An 18,277-nucleotide genomic window follows, 5' to 3' on the forward strand; every position below is an offset into this window, starting at 1 on the left:
TGTCAGTGTAGTTAATTTACATTAGTGAAAAATGCTCCTAACCCCTTATCACTGCCAAAAGTAGATAAACAAGTCAAAACTACATAAATCACACTTCAAAAAACGTCCAGGCACTTTTGAACACCTCATTATACAACCTGAAAACTCAGGGGGTTTTATTATTCCCAGAAGTTAACTAATTATTATTCCCAGAGGTGATTTGCTTTCAGAGGCATGGACAGTTCTTTCTTTGGATTTGTGGAAGGTTAATGGAATCGAGTGTTTATATATGATGAAAGCCCTTTGTGATAATAAAGCACCTATATTTTCAGAATAAATGAAGTGGAATGTGACTTCCTAAGAAAACTCGTAAGGACTATGTTATAATTTCTGTACATCACTCTGTATATTAATTAATATTGATAACATTAATTAACATTTCCTTTACCAAAGCTTTTTCTGACAGCATATGCACATACATTTATACATAACATGGAGATATCTGTTTACTAAAATGAAAATTAGAAAATATATTTTTGTTTAAGAGGGCACTGAAGAGACAGAACCCACAAAGCCTTGTGTGTGCACCAGAGGAATGCAGCTGTATGCCTTCTGGACCTAAGCAGTGCTGTGGTGCATTTACCTGCTCAAATCCTTGCTCACTCAAGGAGAGACTTTTCCTGGATAACTGATTCTGAAGATGACCACAAGGGCTGAAAAATATGTATTATCTTTGTTGAAACCTTGAGGCTATTCTGTTTGGGACACTAAAAACACTCTTCTAGTGTGTTTATCAACACAGCCCAGGTTAAGGATATTAACAGAGCCTTGCCCAGCTACAAATTATGTGAACCCAGAACTGAAACAGATCTTTTGTAAAGAACAGTTGAGGCTCAGCAGCACCCAGTATAAGCAGAAGCTGCCATCTGTCCTCTTGAGGGGATCAGCAAGAGTGGCAGGAGTCTCCTTAATAGTGGAGAATGTCCTCCACCTACCTCACTGATAAACCAAACTTGTACTATTCCAGCAATAGAGCACTCTGATGGTGTTGGCAAGGTTGGCTTCATGAGCACTGCTCCTTGTGTTTCATTCTAAGAACTTAGGAATAGCTCCCAGAGAAAACATTTGTTAGATATGCATGACCATACTGACAACACTTGTATTTCCATGCATTTCTTTGTTGCCATGAGCATAAAGGCTTACTTTCTGTTTTTGAAAGGGAAGTCAGGCTTGTGAGACAATCACGAGATGTCAGGAGTGGGTGCCTCAGGCCTGCTTGCTGATGCAGAGAACTGCTCTGGCATGTGTGAGTCTTGACTAGTTGGCCATGTTCCCTGAGACTCAGTACATAAGCCAAATATGTAGAAATTTATGTTAAATTTTTAAAGTCACAAACATTTTAAATCCAGTGATCTGTAGTTGGCATTGTTTATGCAGACTCAAACTCAGTGTGATCTATAACATATGGGAACTAGGGGACACTTTTGCTCTGAAGAGCTCCCGTGCTATCTTGACTTTTGCAGCGTTAAGAGCTACACAGTTCTTTCATTCATGCTTTAATTTATCCACAAAGCTCAGAGGATATCAAGTGTAAGGAATAGTGGCTTAGTAAGTCTTATTTGTGCTTATTTATGCCTAATATACTGTCTCAAGCAACAGATAAAGGATAGAGACAGGTCAAGCCTGAAATACTACTTTCCCAGAATACTCCCTCAGATGTCAACATGCTGTGAATCATCAATTTAAGTATGTTAAAATAATGCATACAGTTAGGCCATAAACTAAAAATCAGTCAAGGAATATGAAATGTTTATGCAGTTTTAAGGACTTTCTTTGGTTCAAACTGGAGGAGAAAACACTGCTCAAAATCCAAATTCTTAAAACAAAGAAATTAACAAAAACTTGTGCTTGGGCAACTAAAATAAGATTTCAAATAGGTATGGATGTGGAAGTATAATTAGCCAGCCCTTAGCTGATAGATACTTGACAAATGGGAATGTTAATACGATCTACAAATGATGTTAACCACTACAAATACTCTGGCCCTTGGGAAGCAGAAATTTCATCTTCCCTGACTCTGACCATCTAAAAATTATGTGTCCAGTCTGGCAAGTCATCGAGACCCCCTGTATATTCAAGGAAAATACAGGCACTTCCATTAATTTGTGCCTGAACTGGAAGGGTTCACCTTTGAGAAGTGTATGTCTCTTTCCCTTGATGGTAAGAACACATATACAGACTGGATTACATGTTTTCTCCCTAAATGTTAAATTTAAATGGAATAGATATCAACCATAATACACAATATAAATACAACCTATGGGCTAACCAAATCTCTCACCAGAAGGACTGAAATGCCCCTCACACAGAAATGCAGTCGTATATTGATGCATTTTTTCAGAAATAATGTTTGAACATATTATTCAATGATATGGGCTAAATTCATCACTGGCAGCAGCAACAGTCTAAAACTAATGGAGCTTTCCTGCTTACAGGCACAATAGTAATATTTCTTTATCCAAGCCCACATTTTTGAAGAAAGGTAACCAGGAAGGTACATTAAGGTTTTCCCTTGACATTTCCTTAAAGGGAGTTATGAACTTTAAAAACTGTGGAGGTTTTAGCTTGTTTTCCCAATTATGGGAGGCCTTGGCATGAATATTTTCTGGTCTGTCAGATCTCCTCCACTTCATGTCCATTCCTAACTCCAGTAATTTTTGATCTTTTTAGCCTGTTATGAAATTTGACAAACAACAAATAAGGAAAGCCATGAAGTTATTATAAGCTGGTGGAAACGTGGAAGCCTGGTAGAAGACACTGATACTGACAGAGCTTTGCCACACCATCAGAGAACTCACTCTGGAGAAAAATCCACAGAAAAACAGACTGCAGTGTTTCTTCTGATTGTGAAACTACTCATTATTTCAGATCATCTTACAAAGCAAACTGATTATAAATTGTCTTGCACAGACTTGTTTGTTTACCCAGATAGGGAGTAAGTTGTTTTTTTTTCTAACAAAAAAAAAAAAAAAAAGAATAATCAAAGAGAAATACAAGGCAAAGCTTCAGCTTTTTTACTTTTGAAAAAGAGCTGGGTTTCATGTTAAAAGCTTCCTGTTCATAGGAGGGACCTCTACCCTTAGACCCTCCCCTCAAAACAACTTGCTTTGCTTTCAAGACCTTTGGCTTCCAGGGCACTCCAACCTGATGCATTTCTATACCTGATGCATTAGTCAGCATTCCCAGGACTAGTGGGAGGATTACTGCTGGCAGCTGGAAGACAGAAAAAGTATACACTGTTCATAATTAAACTTTATCACAACTTACTTCCACAAGTTCTTTTGTCTGGATTTAAAATGAAGCCTGGGTGGCATCTACAGTAATAGGAGTCCTTGGTGTTAACACATTCGTGTTGGCAACCATGGTTATCCAAAGCACAGTAGTCCACAACTGAAAAAGAACAAGACAAACGTGCAATTAGGAAAAAAAAATAAAACTATTATGCATGGATATTATGGGTCTAGAGATACACAGTAGCTATAAAAAAAGGAAAAGCTGATGTAATTGCTGTCTTGAAAAGCTTGTCTGCAAAAAGTAGTGCACTCACAACAACAGTTGGTAAATCAGATTTCAAATGAGTCCTGAATCATTTCTCAACTTTGAACATTTATCAGCTATCAGACTGTCAGGAGCCTTCTCAACATGTTTTCTCAGATCTGGAAACCATGCAACAGTGAGTATCTCTGTCCAGATGTTCACACTGTAGGCCAGGGCATAGAAAAGTTTGTTTGATTTAGTTCTGTCTTCTGTCTCTCAAGTCCCAGTCCTGGAATTGCTCTACTTTTCTTTAGTTCCCTCCCAGCTGTGTTAATTCTCAAGAGCTGTTCATGTAGCCCAAGTTTATAGGAGAATCTTGGCATTATCTTCTACACTGAGGACTGTCACAGTACATTCATTTCTTCTAATGTGCTCCAGATTTGTTCTGTACAAAGCAGCTACAACTGCAAAGCCTGAGAGTTTCAGGCTGATATTCACCATGGATATTCTGCTTATATAATGCAGGGGGGAAAAAAAGTCACAGGCAGTCCTGTCACCTATTTCATAAGTCTGGTCATTTATTACACAAATCTATATTTAAAAGTTAGATTGCCAAAGGATAATAAAGTAATAATTCTAGGTTTATGCTGTCAAGCCCATTCAAAGTTGCTAAAGAAATTAAAGGATTTTTAAAATTTCTTTGCAGGTTAAGCTTCATCTTCACAACAAGTCTTAGAAGAAATTAAAGATAAGTCACAAAGCTGGTGCTCTGCCCGCAAAGAGCTGCCAGGCCTACATTACAAAAGCATATCTGATTCTTTCTGCAGATGACAGTACTTAGCTTCATACCAAGACAGGTTCCTCTTTGCCAACTAAGTAAATTTTTTCACAGCTTTATACTGCTGAGCCTCATAAATTTCTTTAAGAGGCAGTAATTTGTTTTAATGCAATAAATTTTTTTCTTCAATTGCCTCACCTATGTAAATCATGTACACTCAGGTGTGCTACTATATTTAGTCAAGATCATCTAGTCAGGAAAACAGATAACCTATTCAGCTACTTTGAAAGAGTTTCTTTTAACCCTTCAGAATATTTGTGTTGAATAAGTCAAATTACTTACTGGTGACCATGTGATACCATTTTCCTGGCAGGAACCTTCCTGTTTCCAGACTGAATCAACTCATATTAAAATTTATTTACTGAATACATATTTCAAGGATATAATGTGTCATACAATTAGCTTTCCTCTTAAATTAATTCTAACATGCACACTTTCAAGTGTTTAAAAGGCACGCTAAGAAATAGGTAGGCCAAAGAATACATGCAATTTAGCATCATGCCTGGGAAATAGCCCATATGGATGTCTTTGTAAAGTTATCTTCTCCTCTGCATTTAAACCTTAACAAAATTAATTTCTATTGCAATATCTACAACTGCCCAACTAATTATTATAACAGTGAAAATAGAATATTCAGTTGGAAGAGATACACAATGACCATTTAGTTCAACTGCTTGACCAATTCAGAGTTGGCTTTGTCCAAATGCCTCTCACACACTGACAGGCTTGGACCATCCACCTTGTGTAGGAAGCTTGTTCCAGTGTTTGACCATCTTCTTGGTAAAGAAATGCTTCTTAATGTCCAGTCTAAACCTCCCCTGGCACAGCTTTGAACCATTCCCACATGCCCCATCCCTGGGAGAAGAGCATATTTTATGCTAAGTCATGAGATATACATGAGAATGTGAAAACTTGTGATTTCACTGTTCTGAATTCTATCTCATGTCTATTTAAATAAGAATTTTTTCTAGATGATTTATTAGTATCCTTTTTAGTGAGCAAACTATTAATTCAGTTGTCATCTCTGCATATTTGTTCCACTTTGTTTTTCTCACTTGGTATTAGTAAGTGATGAAAACTATCTTTGACTTCCAGTTAGCAGTTCTGCACTCTGGGTGCTTACATTGCCCTCTCTGAACCATGGACTGCATGGGTCACCTTTCTCATAAGGAGTTGTTTAGCCCTATGATGTTTATAGAGATTATTCAGGTGTGGGATGATGAAGGAAGTTAAGGAGAAGGGTAGGAGGAAAAGGCGTAAAGCAAGTAAAGGCATAAGGAGGATGAAAAAGAATGGGAGGGAAGAACAAATCACACTCAGAGAAGACTCATAAAAACCTAAGAAGCAGCCAAAAAAATCCAGCAGTGCCAGGACTGCAGAGAGGTGCCAGCAGCCAAACCACTGCCAGGAAAAGGGGATCCAAGCCCAGCAACTGCAGCAAGATGGATACGGTCTAGCACTAGTGCCAGGAAAGAGAGGACAGCATGTCCAGCAACACCAAGGTGGAGAGACTGAGTGTCCAGCAGCATGATGGAGAAAGGGTAGCTCATTACCAGCAAATATCAGCTGACAGGGCTTTGTCCATGTGAAAAACAGTTCAAAAAAGGCAAAGTGATAGTGCCCTGCCAGCCAGATTTACTTCTGAGCAGACAGTTCCAAGTACTGTTTATTCTACAAATTTGTTCATAAACTGCATTGCAAACTCTCAGATTGGTTGGTTGTTCAGTGGTCAGTTTGAATGGATACTTGTGAGTTCTGGCTGTGAGATTTCATGTAATTATTGCCATTCAGGTAACTGGCTGGCACATGTCAATAAAGCAATTAATCCACCACTGATCCTTAAATTAACCCATCAGAAAAATTTAATAAACATGCCCATGAAATGAAGTTTTGGTACTTTCTAATTTGCTTTTGCTGGAGTTAAAACTTTAGAAGCCACAGAGATCTGAGATGGAAACCTTTGACTCTTTCCAAGAATATCACAATGTGTATTTCCTACTGAAATTCTCTTTTCATTCTCTGGAAGGGGAGGAGTGACTAATCTTAATGAAGTCACTGCTTTTTGCAAAATTGTTATTATTCTCAGTGATCTCTAGTATATGTGTGCATCAAGATCTTTCTTCAGATCCTGCTCATTTGATGATAAATACTTCACAGAAAGGAAGGGTTAACTAGCTTAGGAGTAATGAAAACTGAGAGTTATCACTACTGATTCAGTACTACACATAGTCTCCCTTAAAAAATTTTCCAGCAAGGATGATTATTCATTGATGATCACATCTGCAGAAGCTGTACATTCTTTGTAGTAGCATATTCCTCAAAAATCTCAAATTGTTCAAACCTGAAAAGTCAAATTCTAAAGGCTGACAATAGGATTTGCAGACAAATTAGCATCAAATTCCTAAATTACCCAGACAACCTTTTCCTGTTCAAGAAATGTAGAGAAACTAAGTTCTGCATAGACCACATATAATTAATATACATTGAACCACTCTTGTACATCAATAACAAATTTAAAAGTGCCAAATATGCAACTGAAAAAGAAAAATAAAAAATAGAAATGTTAATAATGTGCTTTAAAATTCCAATTAATACTGCTAATTATTGCAGCGGTATGAATAGCATGTATTCTTGTTTTGTTACTAAAAGGTACAAATTAATAGAAATCAAGTGGAGAAGAAAAACTCCTATAAAAGACAAGACAGTGAAGCCATGCATGCTCTATTTTGAAAATAATTGAAGAGAGAATATGAAATCTTTAAATGTCAACAATAGTGCTCATAATAAATGTGTATCTCTTCAAGCCAAAGAGAGTCAGTGAGGAGGTAGGAAAAAAAATGTCAAAGATGTATCATGCCTCCAAACAGCAATTGCCCCAGACTTTGCAGATAAGTTATTAACAGACAAAAATCCCAAACACCAATGCAAGAAATTTAATAAGTGGCATAGAAATATTCTGAAGTTTTAAATAACAAAAATAGATTTCGCATTTATTACAAAATATAGTATTAGACTTGACATATGAAGAATTTCACCACAATGAAAGCTCTGGTAGCTACTTTCCTGGTAAGAATATCTTGGGCTGTCAAGGAACTTCAGCTTAATAGAAAATAGTAACAACAGCTGATGACACTAAGCATGGATGTTTTGGATTAGAATACACAGTAGGAAAGAATCAGGGATGAAAGAAGTTACCAGAAGTCACGGATTTTCTGTCTCAGGATATAGTCAAATAAATAGCAGAGAAGTATATCCTTTATTCTAACACAAGTAAAAGTCAAGAGGGTCAGCTAAGGTTATTAGGTGAATGTTAGATATAGAAATCTGGGCCAGAACATAAAAACTTACCTAAATAACCAGTACTATCTGCATTTTCAAAATGATTTGGTTTCAAAAAACAGGTTCTTAAAATGGTATATGAGTGGCCAAATTATGCTGGAGACAAATTATATTGAGACCTTCAAATACTACTATACTGAAATCATGAAGCCACAAGTAAAGGAAATATTTCTGAAGAGTAAGCACAGAGTGAATATTCTTCAAAACCTCATGTTATCCCAGGCCTAAAAGATCTCAAAACCTTTTTTGTGTGTCTTGCATGAAGCTACATGAAGAAAGTTCCATAAATTTTCACCTATTTTGCATCTCAAAACAGGGTTACCCTGGAAGCCAATAGCTTTTTGAAGGTAATAAGAGGAAGATAGGCTAGAGCTGTCTTAAAACGACAAGAAAGAGTAGGCTGTTGGAGAAAAGCATTGTGGCAGCCTGTGGCAGCTTTGGGGCCAAGGACTGACTTGGATTCATTTCCATGGGACTTCAATTTGTGTTTGAAATTAAGCATGCATCTAAGTGCTTGCCTGAAGAGAATACTTAACAAATAATGTAATTTTGTATCCAGATCTCACTAGGGCTTTTTGCAGCGGAAACCAGAAGACAGTATTTTCTCAGAATGGAGCATGGAATGAAAGGTGTACAAGAATAGGTACATAGGATTGTAAAAGAGATGGTAATAGAAGTATTTACCCCATATGAACAGAGAAGATGACAGATATTTACAGAGTAATAGAGAGGGAAGTATGTTTTGTGCTAAAGAATTATTGTACCATATTTCCACACTCTCTCTTTTGAGCTGTAATTCTTGGAAGTGATATTTACTTCTGCATTGCCCATAGTGAAAATTAAAGGCACATAGTGGATGGGTTCCTCAAGTGGCTAAACTGTCCTTAAAGTCACCTTTCCAAAAACAAGTTGAAATCTCTCCTCATATCACCATAAAATCAAGTGGAAAAACATCAAGAAATTGTCCTCTTTTTAAGTTTTTCTGTGCATAACTTCTGTCTGAAGAGCAGCTACCGACTTTGTCCACCCTTGTTTTTTTAATGGCCACATATGTCATGCCAGCACATTGCTGGCCACCTACACGGATCTTGACTAAAACATCGGGTGTGTTGTCAAAATGGAAAATAACTTTCTGTGTGAAATTGGTTGGAACAATTTTCCCAAGACACCATTCATTATCAGTAAAGGCCTACAAACATGTCAATTATGTGTGCCTTCTCATCTACCACTCATACAGGAGAACATAATTGTCTATAGCTAAAGTGGATACTCATTTATAATGAGTTTTGCTTTGGTTTTGTCAAGAGATAGATGTGAATTGCTGAATTCATACTCACCAACACAACCCTTTCCATTTGCATCAAGTTCATATCCTTCATAGCACTGACAGACGTAGGACCCAGGTGTGTTCACACAAATCTGCTCACAGGCATGTTTCTCCACAGCACAAAGGTCCTGAGCTGCAACACATAATTGCATGAGTATGACATTCTTTGACCTTCTACAATGCACAGGTAGACCATAGATCAAAATAAATTTCAGGAAACTATGGACAGCTCTTTAGAGATGAGCTCATTTTAACACAGATCATGCCAGTGTTCTGTCAAACAGTGAAAGACAATAGGATCAGTCACTCAAAGCTGAGGCGCTCATTCCTTCAGTTGATGGCAAAGACTATTGATGGACCAATGGTGCCTAGTAGAGTTCCTTGAGGTATGTTTCCCTAAAATGTTCAAAGCGCATTTTTCAGGGATTTTTTTTTAAAGAAAAATAATTGTGTTTATTTGTGTGTTTTTGGGGCTTTATTTTGCATAACCTGATACATGATGATGAGGTTGGAAAGAGAAAGAAAAGGAAAACACAACAGCAAAAAACTTGGGGATAATTTATTTTCTGAGTTTTAGAATTTTTCATTTTTATGCAAAATACCATAGCAAGTTACCCCTCCCATGCAAATGATCTCAAAAAAATGACCATGACAAATGAGGTCAGTTCAGCACCTAGCCAAATAAAGCACACTGGGCTTTCTTTTCAACAGACTAAAGCTTTATGAGAACCCCAAGTTTCCCTAGCGAAAGCTCTGGAAAGCAGAGTACTTTGTGTTGCTCAAAGACTGCTCAACACATAATGGTCATTTACAGCTACAAAATAGGCTTTTGGAACATGTTTGAGGAAATCAGCCAAGCAAAAACAAATTTTCTTTTATAGCTGTCTGCTTCATATCAAGCGGCATGATGAACAGCATAAACAGTCGCTTAACTCTTTTGTTCCAGTGTAAATACCCACAAATAGATAATTTTCCAGCTTGTTTCAGCTACATTCCTCTTTTGTATCATTTTGTTTATTAATGTAAGATTTGAGCATCTCTAGAGAAGAATGGGAGAGATTAGTTAAACAAACAAATACAGTGTAATAAGTAAAGAATACCCATTATCTGACACAAACACTCTTCTCTAGAAAAGTTAGACCACAGTACATGAAAGGAGCATCCTTTCAGGGATGCGAAACTATTATAATTAAACAAATGTAAGAGTATTTTTAGTTTAAAAAAAAAAACAAAAAACATCTCCTAGCATGAAGTGAAGTTGCCAGTTCATTGCTGATTGAAGCCATTTGGTTAAGGGCTTTAAAGAACTGAGTACTGATAGCATATACTCTCACAACATTAAAAAAAAGGGAACAGAACAATAAAAACAGAGTCTAACAAAAGAATGAAAAGAGAGTATAACATTAGCTACAAAGCATTCATCTTTTCTGCACTAATTCAGAAAGTGTTAAATTTTGTATGTAAAGAAATTATTTGTTCATTGAAGAGGTGCCAATATAACCCAAACTTAGATAAATACATCTGCTTGATGTTGATCATGTATTGTACTTAACATAAACATGATGAAGATTTATTTTACTTAGATGTCAAGTGAGGAATCCATTGTCTCTGTGCACTTGTGGGCAATTAACAGCTAGTGAAGGTAACTAAAATACTCCCATACTGTGCATTTTTCTTGCACTGTTGTTCTCCTACCTCCAGAACTAAGCTGTCCCCTTTGTCCAGGCTTGACTCCCCATCCTCATGAATTCTGTTACATCTCTGTGGGGGTTTTAGACTTAATTGTTTGACCTCCTCTAGACTGATAGTGCATCATCTCTCTCCTTCACCAGTGATTTGCACCATCCTAGCACATTTAAGGCCAGTTTGATGACTCTCAGATTTCCAGCGCTAATTGCTAAATGTAATTTATAATTTGGTGATGTAAAAAACCCAAAGGCTGCAAACACATTGAAGGACTAATTTCCCTTTCATGTTGATCAAACTGCAATCTGGTATCATCTGATTGATGATCAAAGCAGCTCAATCAAAAAAATAATGTGAGAGGTAAGTGGGGAACACTAATAGATATCATAGCTAATAAACAAGGTAAAGCAATGCAGCAAAGGGCTTTGAAAAATGGTAGAGAGGGAGCATATTAAGGGCTACTGTGCATGGGCCACCAGCAGGAAAATTACATACAATTCCAAAACTCTTGGAAATTAACCTGTATTTGAAGCAGTGCAGTGCCCAAATGTTGAACTGCTGGCTGAGAAAACTATGGAAATGTAACAGAGTAAAATGAAGAGACAATAAAGAAAGATTTTTTCATATTTGTAATTAATTTTTTTTTAATTTATCGACATACTTCCACATTTTCATTGGTGTATTTGATATAAAACAACTCTAAGCAAGAGAGACTAAGAATCCACTAATCTCAAGATACCTGGTAGTTTTATGGCACTCTCCTGAGATACAGAACATCAAATACAATGATGGGATTTAAGCCTGCAGTCTTCACCTTCGTTCTAAATTATCGACTGTAAGAGGTACATCCTATGCTCTCATGATGGCTGCCTCCCACAGTTTCTTGAAAAGATGTTTTCCAAAATTTTTCTTCTGGCTAAAATCAGTTTAGCAGTTTTAATTTGAATCCATGCACTTTCATCTGAATCTGTACACTGCTGTGTAATAAAAACTTGAATTTTTAGCACGTACATTTTCCACAAGTAATTAAATATAGCGTTACATAATTTCTTTAAAATAAGGTGGATACAGAAATAAATTTGGCATATCTCCCTGATGTAAATTGCTGTTAATTACTTGGAAATATGTTAAGATGGACTAAGAAAATACTGATGACAAAAATCAAAATTAAAGCGAAATAAATTTTGTTATTATAAACTATACAGCCAATTACTCAAAACTGAAAAAAGTCAACACTTTTAAAGAGAAGAATGAGAGCATAAGCAAGACTTCTAAAACCATTCTTTAAAAGGTTGCAAACCTTTGTATTTCCACCAGCAGTTATAAAGAACTTTTCAGAATGGCAGGTTATTTCACAATTTTCTAGTATGGGGTTTATTGCACCATTCTGTACCTTTTAGTACTGTTGCTAGCTGAACAAGTTAGTGAAGAATATAAATTCACTTCATTTGAAATTATAAAGTTTTTGATTTGGTTGTTTTTAATTGTTGAATTTAAAATACCAATAAAATTCAAATGTAATTTCATATAGTTACAGTGTACCTCTGCAGACCTCTGTATAAAATTCAGCTGGATGTATTTCAGAGAGAACATCACTTAAAGCAAGAAAAAGAATTACAACTTCATCTTTCTAGACACTTTCTGATGATTATCATTAAATATGTACTGACCTCAGTTCTTTATGAGCCCAACAGAAAGGGTAAGTGATGTTAAACACTTTTTGGGAGTATGAAAGAGAAAAGAAAGATAACATACTGCTGCAAGTCTTCTGGTCAGCATTCAGAATGTATCCTTGTTTACATCTGCACAGGTAGGAGCCAGGGGTGTTTATGCAGAAGTGATCACAGTGATGCTCAACTATACTGCACATATGAGGCACTGAAAGAAAAAAAGGAAAGCATTATTAGCTGCTGGTCCTAATTACTTGTGGTCACAACTGAAAAAAAACTGATGTTGAAAACTGTAGTGAAGTAACTTAGAAATTTCAAATTAAGTGTTGCTAGTAAAGACAAAAATGAGATCTTGAAAAAAAATACACAAAGGAGTATTTGAAAAAGCTAATCATTTGGTGGCCCTATGAAGACAATGAAACAAACCTATTATAATCAACTTTAGAAAGTAAGTCAAATTTAAGTGTAAGCTGATATAGAGGACATTCAATTTCACACATGAAGAAAATCACCACTGAGTACCCAATAATAAAGAAGAATTATTAAAAAACAACTTGATGAAGATACTGTTTTGCTTGCTTAGTTAGTAATGTTGAGGAATGTGCAAATAATACATGATGACACTGAGGATATGTATCTCCAAGATTCATTATGCAGGAGCTGAGTTGAGCTACCCTCCAGATTGTAAGTCTTTCTGAGTCTATTTTTGTTCTGTTTGTATTTTATGTCTCTAATAGCAGGTATTAAAATGCAGCAGACAGCCAATGAAAGAGAAAAAGAATGAAGGCCCATTCAATCAAATTAATTGTTGAACTATTTTTCTCCAGAGCAGTATTTGGGGATTAAGAAAATCTTGATTTTTTTTTTCCACTGCAGCATTGCTTGTATGTAATCTCTATAATATATAGGTGAATTACTTCTCAGAGAACTTTGTGTGGAAAAATATCTATTTTGCTCAACAGCAATCAGGGATTGGTGTGTTCCTTAATGTGCTAGTTCGACAAAACCCTAGTAAAAATTATGGAATAGATATTGACAGTAATCTTCTGGATACCAGAACAGAAGCCTGCAAAGTACCTTAACCTGGTAGGTGTGGTACTGGTGGAAAAAACCCACATGTGATTTTAAGATATATATTATGTATCTGCTCTTTGGCATGGTTACTAGAGTTAGGTATTTATTGCTAACACACAAACCACCACAGTTCCCTAATTTATTAATCAGCTTCTTGGATCTCACAAATATTTTCCCATAATAAATCTTCTCAAGTACTTTTATTTATGTGAACACAGATCTACTTTGACTTCTTGTCTTGTCATCTTTCTGTCATTCTGAAAATGAAAGCGTTCAATGACAGGAGTCCAATAACTCAGTTTCTTCTGAGAGTACATTGTTGCTGTCTGTTACCAATCTTCCCATCTACCACACAAGTTCAGTGTATATATTCTGAAGTGTTTCTGTTGCTCCCATTTCAAAGCAGCGATACTCTGGTCATTAGTCTGATTCCTGTGGTAGAGTCTGCTCTCTGAATGATTTCTGCAACCTCATCTTTTGCAGGAGGTGTTTGGTGATCACAGGAAGGTAATAGAAAGGATGATCTCATAGTTAAGTAATCTGAACATGAGCCTTGTTGTGAATTAGATCTTATCTCTATATCACAGGGTCCTTACTTGATTTTGGGCAAGACAATAGTATCAGTATCTTCAAGGAAACATCAGCCTTCACACTGTAACTGTTCAGATAGACACCTGAATCTGGATTTGCAAGAATACAAGTGATGGCTGTAGAGCTGTGAATAACATGTTGTATTAGTCCAAATATGTTACATGCCTGAAAATCACATCAGGGATTGCACTGAGTCAAATATTTAAAGTTAGTGGGTGGTTTTGACAAACTTAACCCTGTTTCTGTTCCTCCATTCCTCCGGTGTAAAATGGGGATGACATCGCTATTTACTTTACAGGAATATAATAAAGACTTCATCTGCTCCTGATTGCTCCATCCCAAGTCCTGTCTTTCTCACACTTCATCTGACCTCCATCTCCTTTCCTGGATTCTGTTCCCATTTCCAGTGACATTTTTCTGAGTTTTCAACTCTTGTCTTATTCTTCATGCCTCTGATCCCCCAGGATACTCTTTGCTTCTGTTTTACCTTGCTGACTAGTAATAAAAAGGGGTCCTGGCTTCATCTGGTGTTTCTGACATCCCCAAATCTTTAATAGTCAGGGGCAGCAACTGTAGGGAACTTCTGACTTAATAGAATAGAGCACATCCAGTTCACAGGGATTCTTCTGAGAATATAGGTCCTGGGTACTTAGTAGTCTCCCCCATCCAGTAGTAAGTAGTGGCTAATTTGGCTTACTTCTTGTTTTCCCCACAAAGCTTCACCATTTAGCCATGGTTTTCTCTTGTCGTCACAGGAACCATGAAGAGACATTCCCACAGACACAAGGGTGATTCAGACACAAGGACAGCTCAGGGGACAAGGTCTTTTCCCATAGCACGAAGCCCAGCAGACAGCATTCCAGAAGACTTGACCAGAGGGGTGCCTTCAATTGCTTTAGCAAAGAAACAAGGTGTCCAGATGTTCCACTCAGCTAAAATGATACTGCCTCTGGGTCCACACCTGGGAGGACTTAAACTAATCACATATCTTGGAGGAATGTAGGTGCTCTAGGAAGCAGAGGCTATGATTACTCTCTTGAAATTCATCAAGCTGAATGCTGCTTCACAATCGAGAGCAAATAAAATGTTATGGATCCTATCTCCAATGTAGTACCTTATGTTGAAATCCATATGAATCTAACAGTTTAAACTCTCTGTTGAACCTGGGTCTGAGTTTTTAAACATGTCTTAGGATCTCACTTTGAATTCTCAGCACAGCAAATCCTGTGGAGGCATTCCCTGGGAGCAGGAGGCAACTGCTATCCTTGTCACCTCCATAGTCCTCCATCAGCAGTGGGGGGTGGCTTCACTGAGGAACACAAAATTTTGATTAAAAGTGAGCTAAAAACTCTAATAAATTTATTGGATATGGCCCAGTGAGAAAAAAATCCCAACTAAGTAAATGGTATTTGTACGAGATTTGTTTCTAAAACACAATCTAAAAAATCAGCATTTGCTGCACATTCCATTTAAACTCTGAATCCATGATTAGTTTACTCTTTCTTGGTTTTTAAATATATCCCACTATGCCAGATAATAATACAGCAAGGAAGAAATGGGAAAAAATCTATTATCTGATTCATGTCTGTGTTGGTGTTTTGTGCTGAGACAGTTCAGCTGCTCTTTGAAACAATTTTGGAAAAGATCAAGTAAGGAAAATCCTCCAGACTATCCTTACAATAAGCTGCAGTTTTTTTCTGGCAAAAGCATCCCTAGACATGAGTGACCATTTAATCTTAGCCTGCATTCTTTTTCTGGATTCTAATGAAAAGACATCAGCTAAAGGCCAAAGTTGTAGGAACTATTTTCACATTTATCTCAGGAATAAATAAAAAAGTCTACTAAGCACATAGATTAAAATAAAATTAATTACAAATGCCATGATATTTGCAAAAGCTAATTCCTTATCAGGGAATTACAGATGGAAGTGATATCTCTATTGTAAGTTAATGCTTATTTAAATATTTACCTTATTGTATGAATAAATAATGTCACTGTAAAGGTTTTTCCTAATTTCCTGTATTTAAAACAGATGGAATACAAAACCTGCTAAGTCTGTGTTTCACTTCCAGTCACAAGACATATACAGAAATTATTCTTTGCATAGAATTCGTATGTAAGCTTTGGAAGAGGAATTCATGGACTCTCAAGACTATTTAAATTACTGAAAGGCTGTCCAGCAGTTAAAAGTTTCACTACTAAGGGAGACCACTCTTAAAATGAAGAGATGAAAAACCTTATCTAATATTCAAATATCAGAAATAATAAATTTATTGCTATTATGCAATAAATAGGAAAATCATTATATGTGTGTTTGCCCAACTGCTTATGACCATGAGAAATGAAATAATTTTTTATGGCACTTAAAAGTAGCATGAGTTTTCCCTACGTGTGTGACTGCTGTTCTGGATATTGTTTGGCTAATCTCCCTTCAATGCATATGTTCTAACAGATAAGGTTTCATGTAAAAGAAAAGTTTAATGATAATGCTTATTTTTTCTGTTTCATCTATATATTCAAATCTATAGATAAAAATCTTACCACAAAGTTTAGTCTGGAAGGCAGAGGTCAATGTTTCAATCTGACTGAAATTAGCAACCAGAAACACATGTTCTTCATGTGGTTCACTCCCAATGGACTTCAGAGTGTTCATATCCACTCTTCCGACTCCAATAGCAAAAATTAGGATTCCTGAGTTGCGTGCTTTAGCAGCAATCTCTGCCACAGGATCCTGAGGTCTCCCATCTGTCACTATCATGATAATTCGGGGCACATTCTGCCTCAGGGGTCGAGCCCCCTCTGTCTCTGAAAATGCAATGTTCACTGCATACTGCAGAGCCAGTCCAGTCATGGTGCCAGTGGAGAGGTGCATCATCCTCTTCACTGCTCTTTCGATGTCCTGCTTCCGCCTGAAGGTCTTCAGTGAAAACTCCTGCTTGACAGTGCTGCCGTACTGAAGCAGACCCACGTGCGTGGCATCAGGGCTGATGTCCAGAAACTGCAAGATGGTCAAAATGAACTCCTTCACTTTTTCAAAGTCATAATGACTCACACTGCGAGAGCTGTCAATGATGAAAACAAGGTCCAGAGGTTTGTTGTTGCAAGAGTTTTCTAAAAGGAAAATGCAAAACCAATATTTTACAATTTCAAAAGGCAAATAGGTTCAGGTTTACTGTCTAAACAAACTCTGACAAGTGCTGTGAAAATTCAGGAAAAATAGGACAAAGCACAATCAAGAATACTTGGGCAATATAAATTTGTTCTCCAGTATATAATAAAAATGGCCTGATAATTGATCATTATATGTATCTGTGTGTGTGTGTGTGTGTGTGTGTGTGTGTGTGTGTGTGTGTGTGTGTGTGAGGTAAGTGCCCAGAATGGCAGTGGAATGGTGAGAAATAATCACACAGAGCTTGGGTTGAAAAGGACATTAAAGATCATGTAGTCCAATCCTCCCTGCCATAAGCAGGGACACCTTCCACTAGACTGGGTTTCTCAAAGCCCCATCCAACCTGGCCTTAAACACTGCCAGGGATGGGACATTCACAACTTCTTTGAGCAATCTGTTCAAGTCCCTATACCTAATCTAAACCTGGCCTCTTTTAGTTTATTATCAGTTCATTCCTTCCTGTCCTACCACTACATGCCCTTGTCAAATGTCACTCTTCAGGTATTTTGCGTTACCCTGTTGTGTCACTGTTGACATTTTGACCTCATTCCCCATGCAAGGGCGGAAATCCTCTCTGAATGACACTTAACTATTTAAGTGGCTGCACTGTGATGCTTTATGTGGCAGAGCCTGAAAATTTAGCAATCTAATACTGTGACAAGTCAGGAGGATATAAGCGTTTCATTAAAATCAGAGAAAACAGAACACTGGTCATAAATACAGGTCAAAAACATCTGTTAATTGCACTGACTGATAAGAGAAGTGAAGGGACTGATTTTTCAAGGAAGTTGGCACTAAGCAGTACTCTGCATGTAGAAAGTACTGTTCTCAATGATGTCAACTGCAGCTGTGAATGCTCAGCAGTTCTACAAATCAAATGTCATGATTTCAAGCATGTAATTAATACCCATCTGGGGAAAGTTTCATGTATTGGACTAGCTCAGCACCACAGAGAAATTATATGGTTGCATCAGAGAGAAAATCCTGTTGTCTGCAGTGGCACTCCACTTAGCCAAAAAACCACTCATACTGAACACTCCCTGAAATCTTTGTCAGCTATCAGAAAC

The 18,277-nt window shown here is 37.0% G+C and overlaps 1 protein-coding gene across 2 annotated transcripts in view; it reads right to left on the reverse strand.

Moving 5' to 3' along the window:
• Nucleotides 1–18,277, reverse strand: part of MATN2 (matrilin 2) — a 68,303-nt gene that overhangs the window by 26,424 nt on the left and 23,602 nt on the right. For both annotated transcript variants that reach the window (XM_077187649.1, XM_054636076.2), the window contains exons 3-6: nucleotides 16,583–17,152; nucleotides 12,462–12,584; nucleotides 9,031–9,153; nucleotides 3,307–3,429 (exon numbers count right to left, since the gene is read on the reverse strand). In XM_077187649.1, the coding sequence (XP_077043764.1) occupies nucleotides 3,307–3,429; nucleotides 9,031–9,153; nucleotides 12,462–12,584; nucleotides 16,583–17,152 (939 nt within the window). The remainder of the gene's footprint in view (nucleotides 1–3,306; nucleotides 3,430–9,030; nucleotides 9,154–12,461; nucleotides 12,585–16,582; nucleotides 17,153–18,277) is intronic.

Source organism: Agelaius phoeniceus, chromosome 1 (genome assembly GCF_051311805.1).
Source record: "Agelaius phoeniceus isolate bAgePho1 chromosome 1, bAgePho1.hap1, whole genome shotgun sequence".
Classification (NCBI taxonomy): Eukaryota; Metazoa; Chordata; class Aves; order Passeriformes; family Icteridae; genus Agelaius; species Agelaius phoeniceus.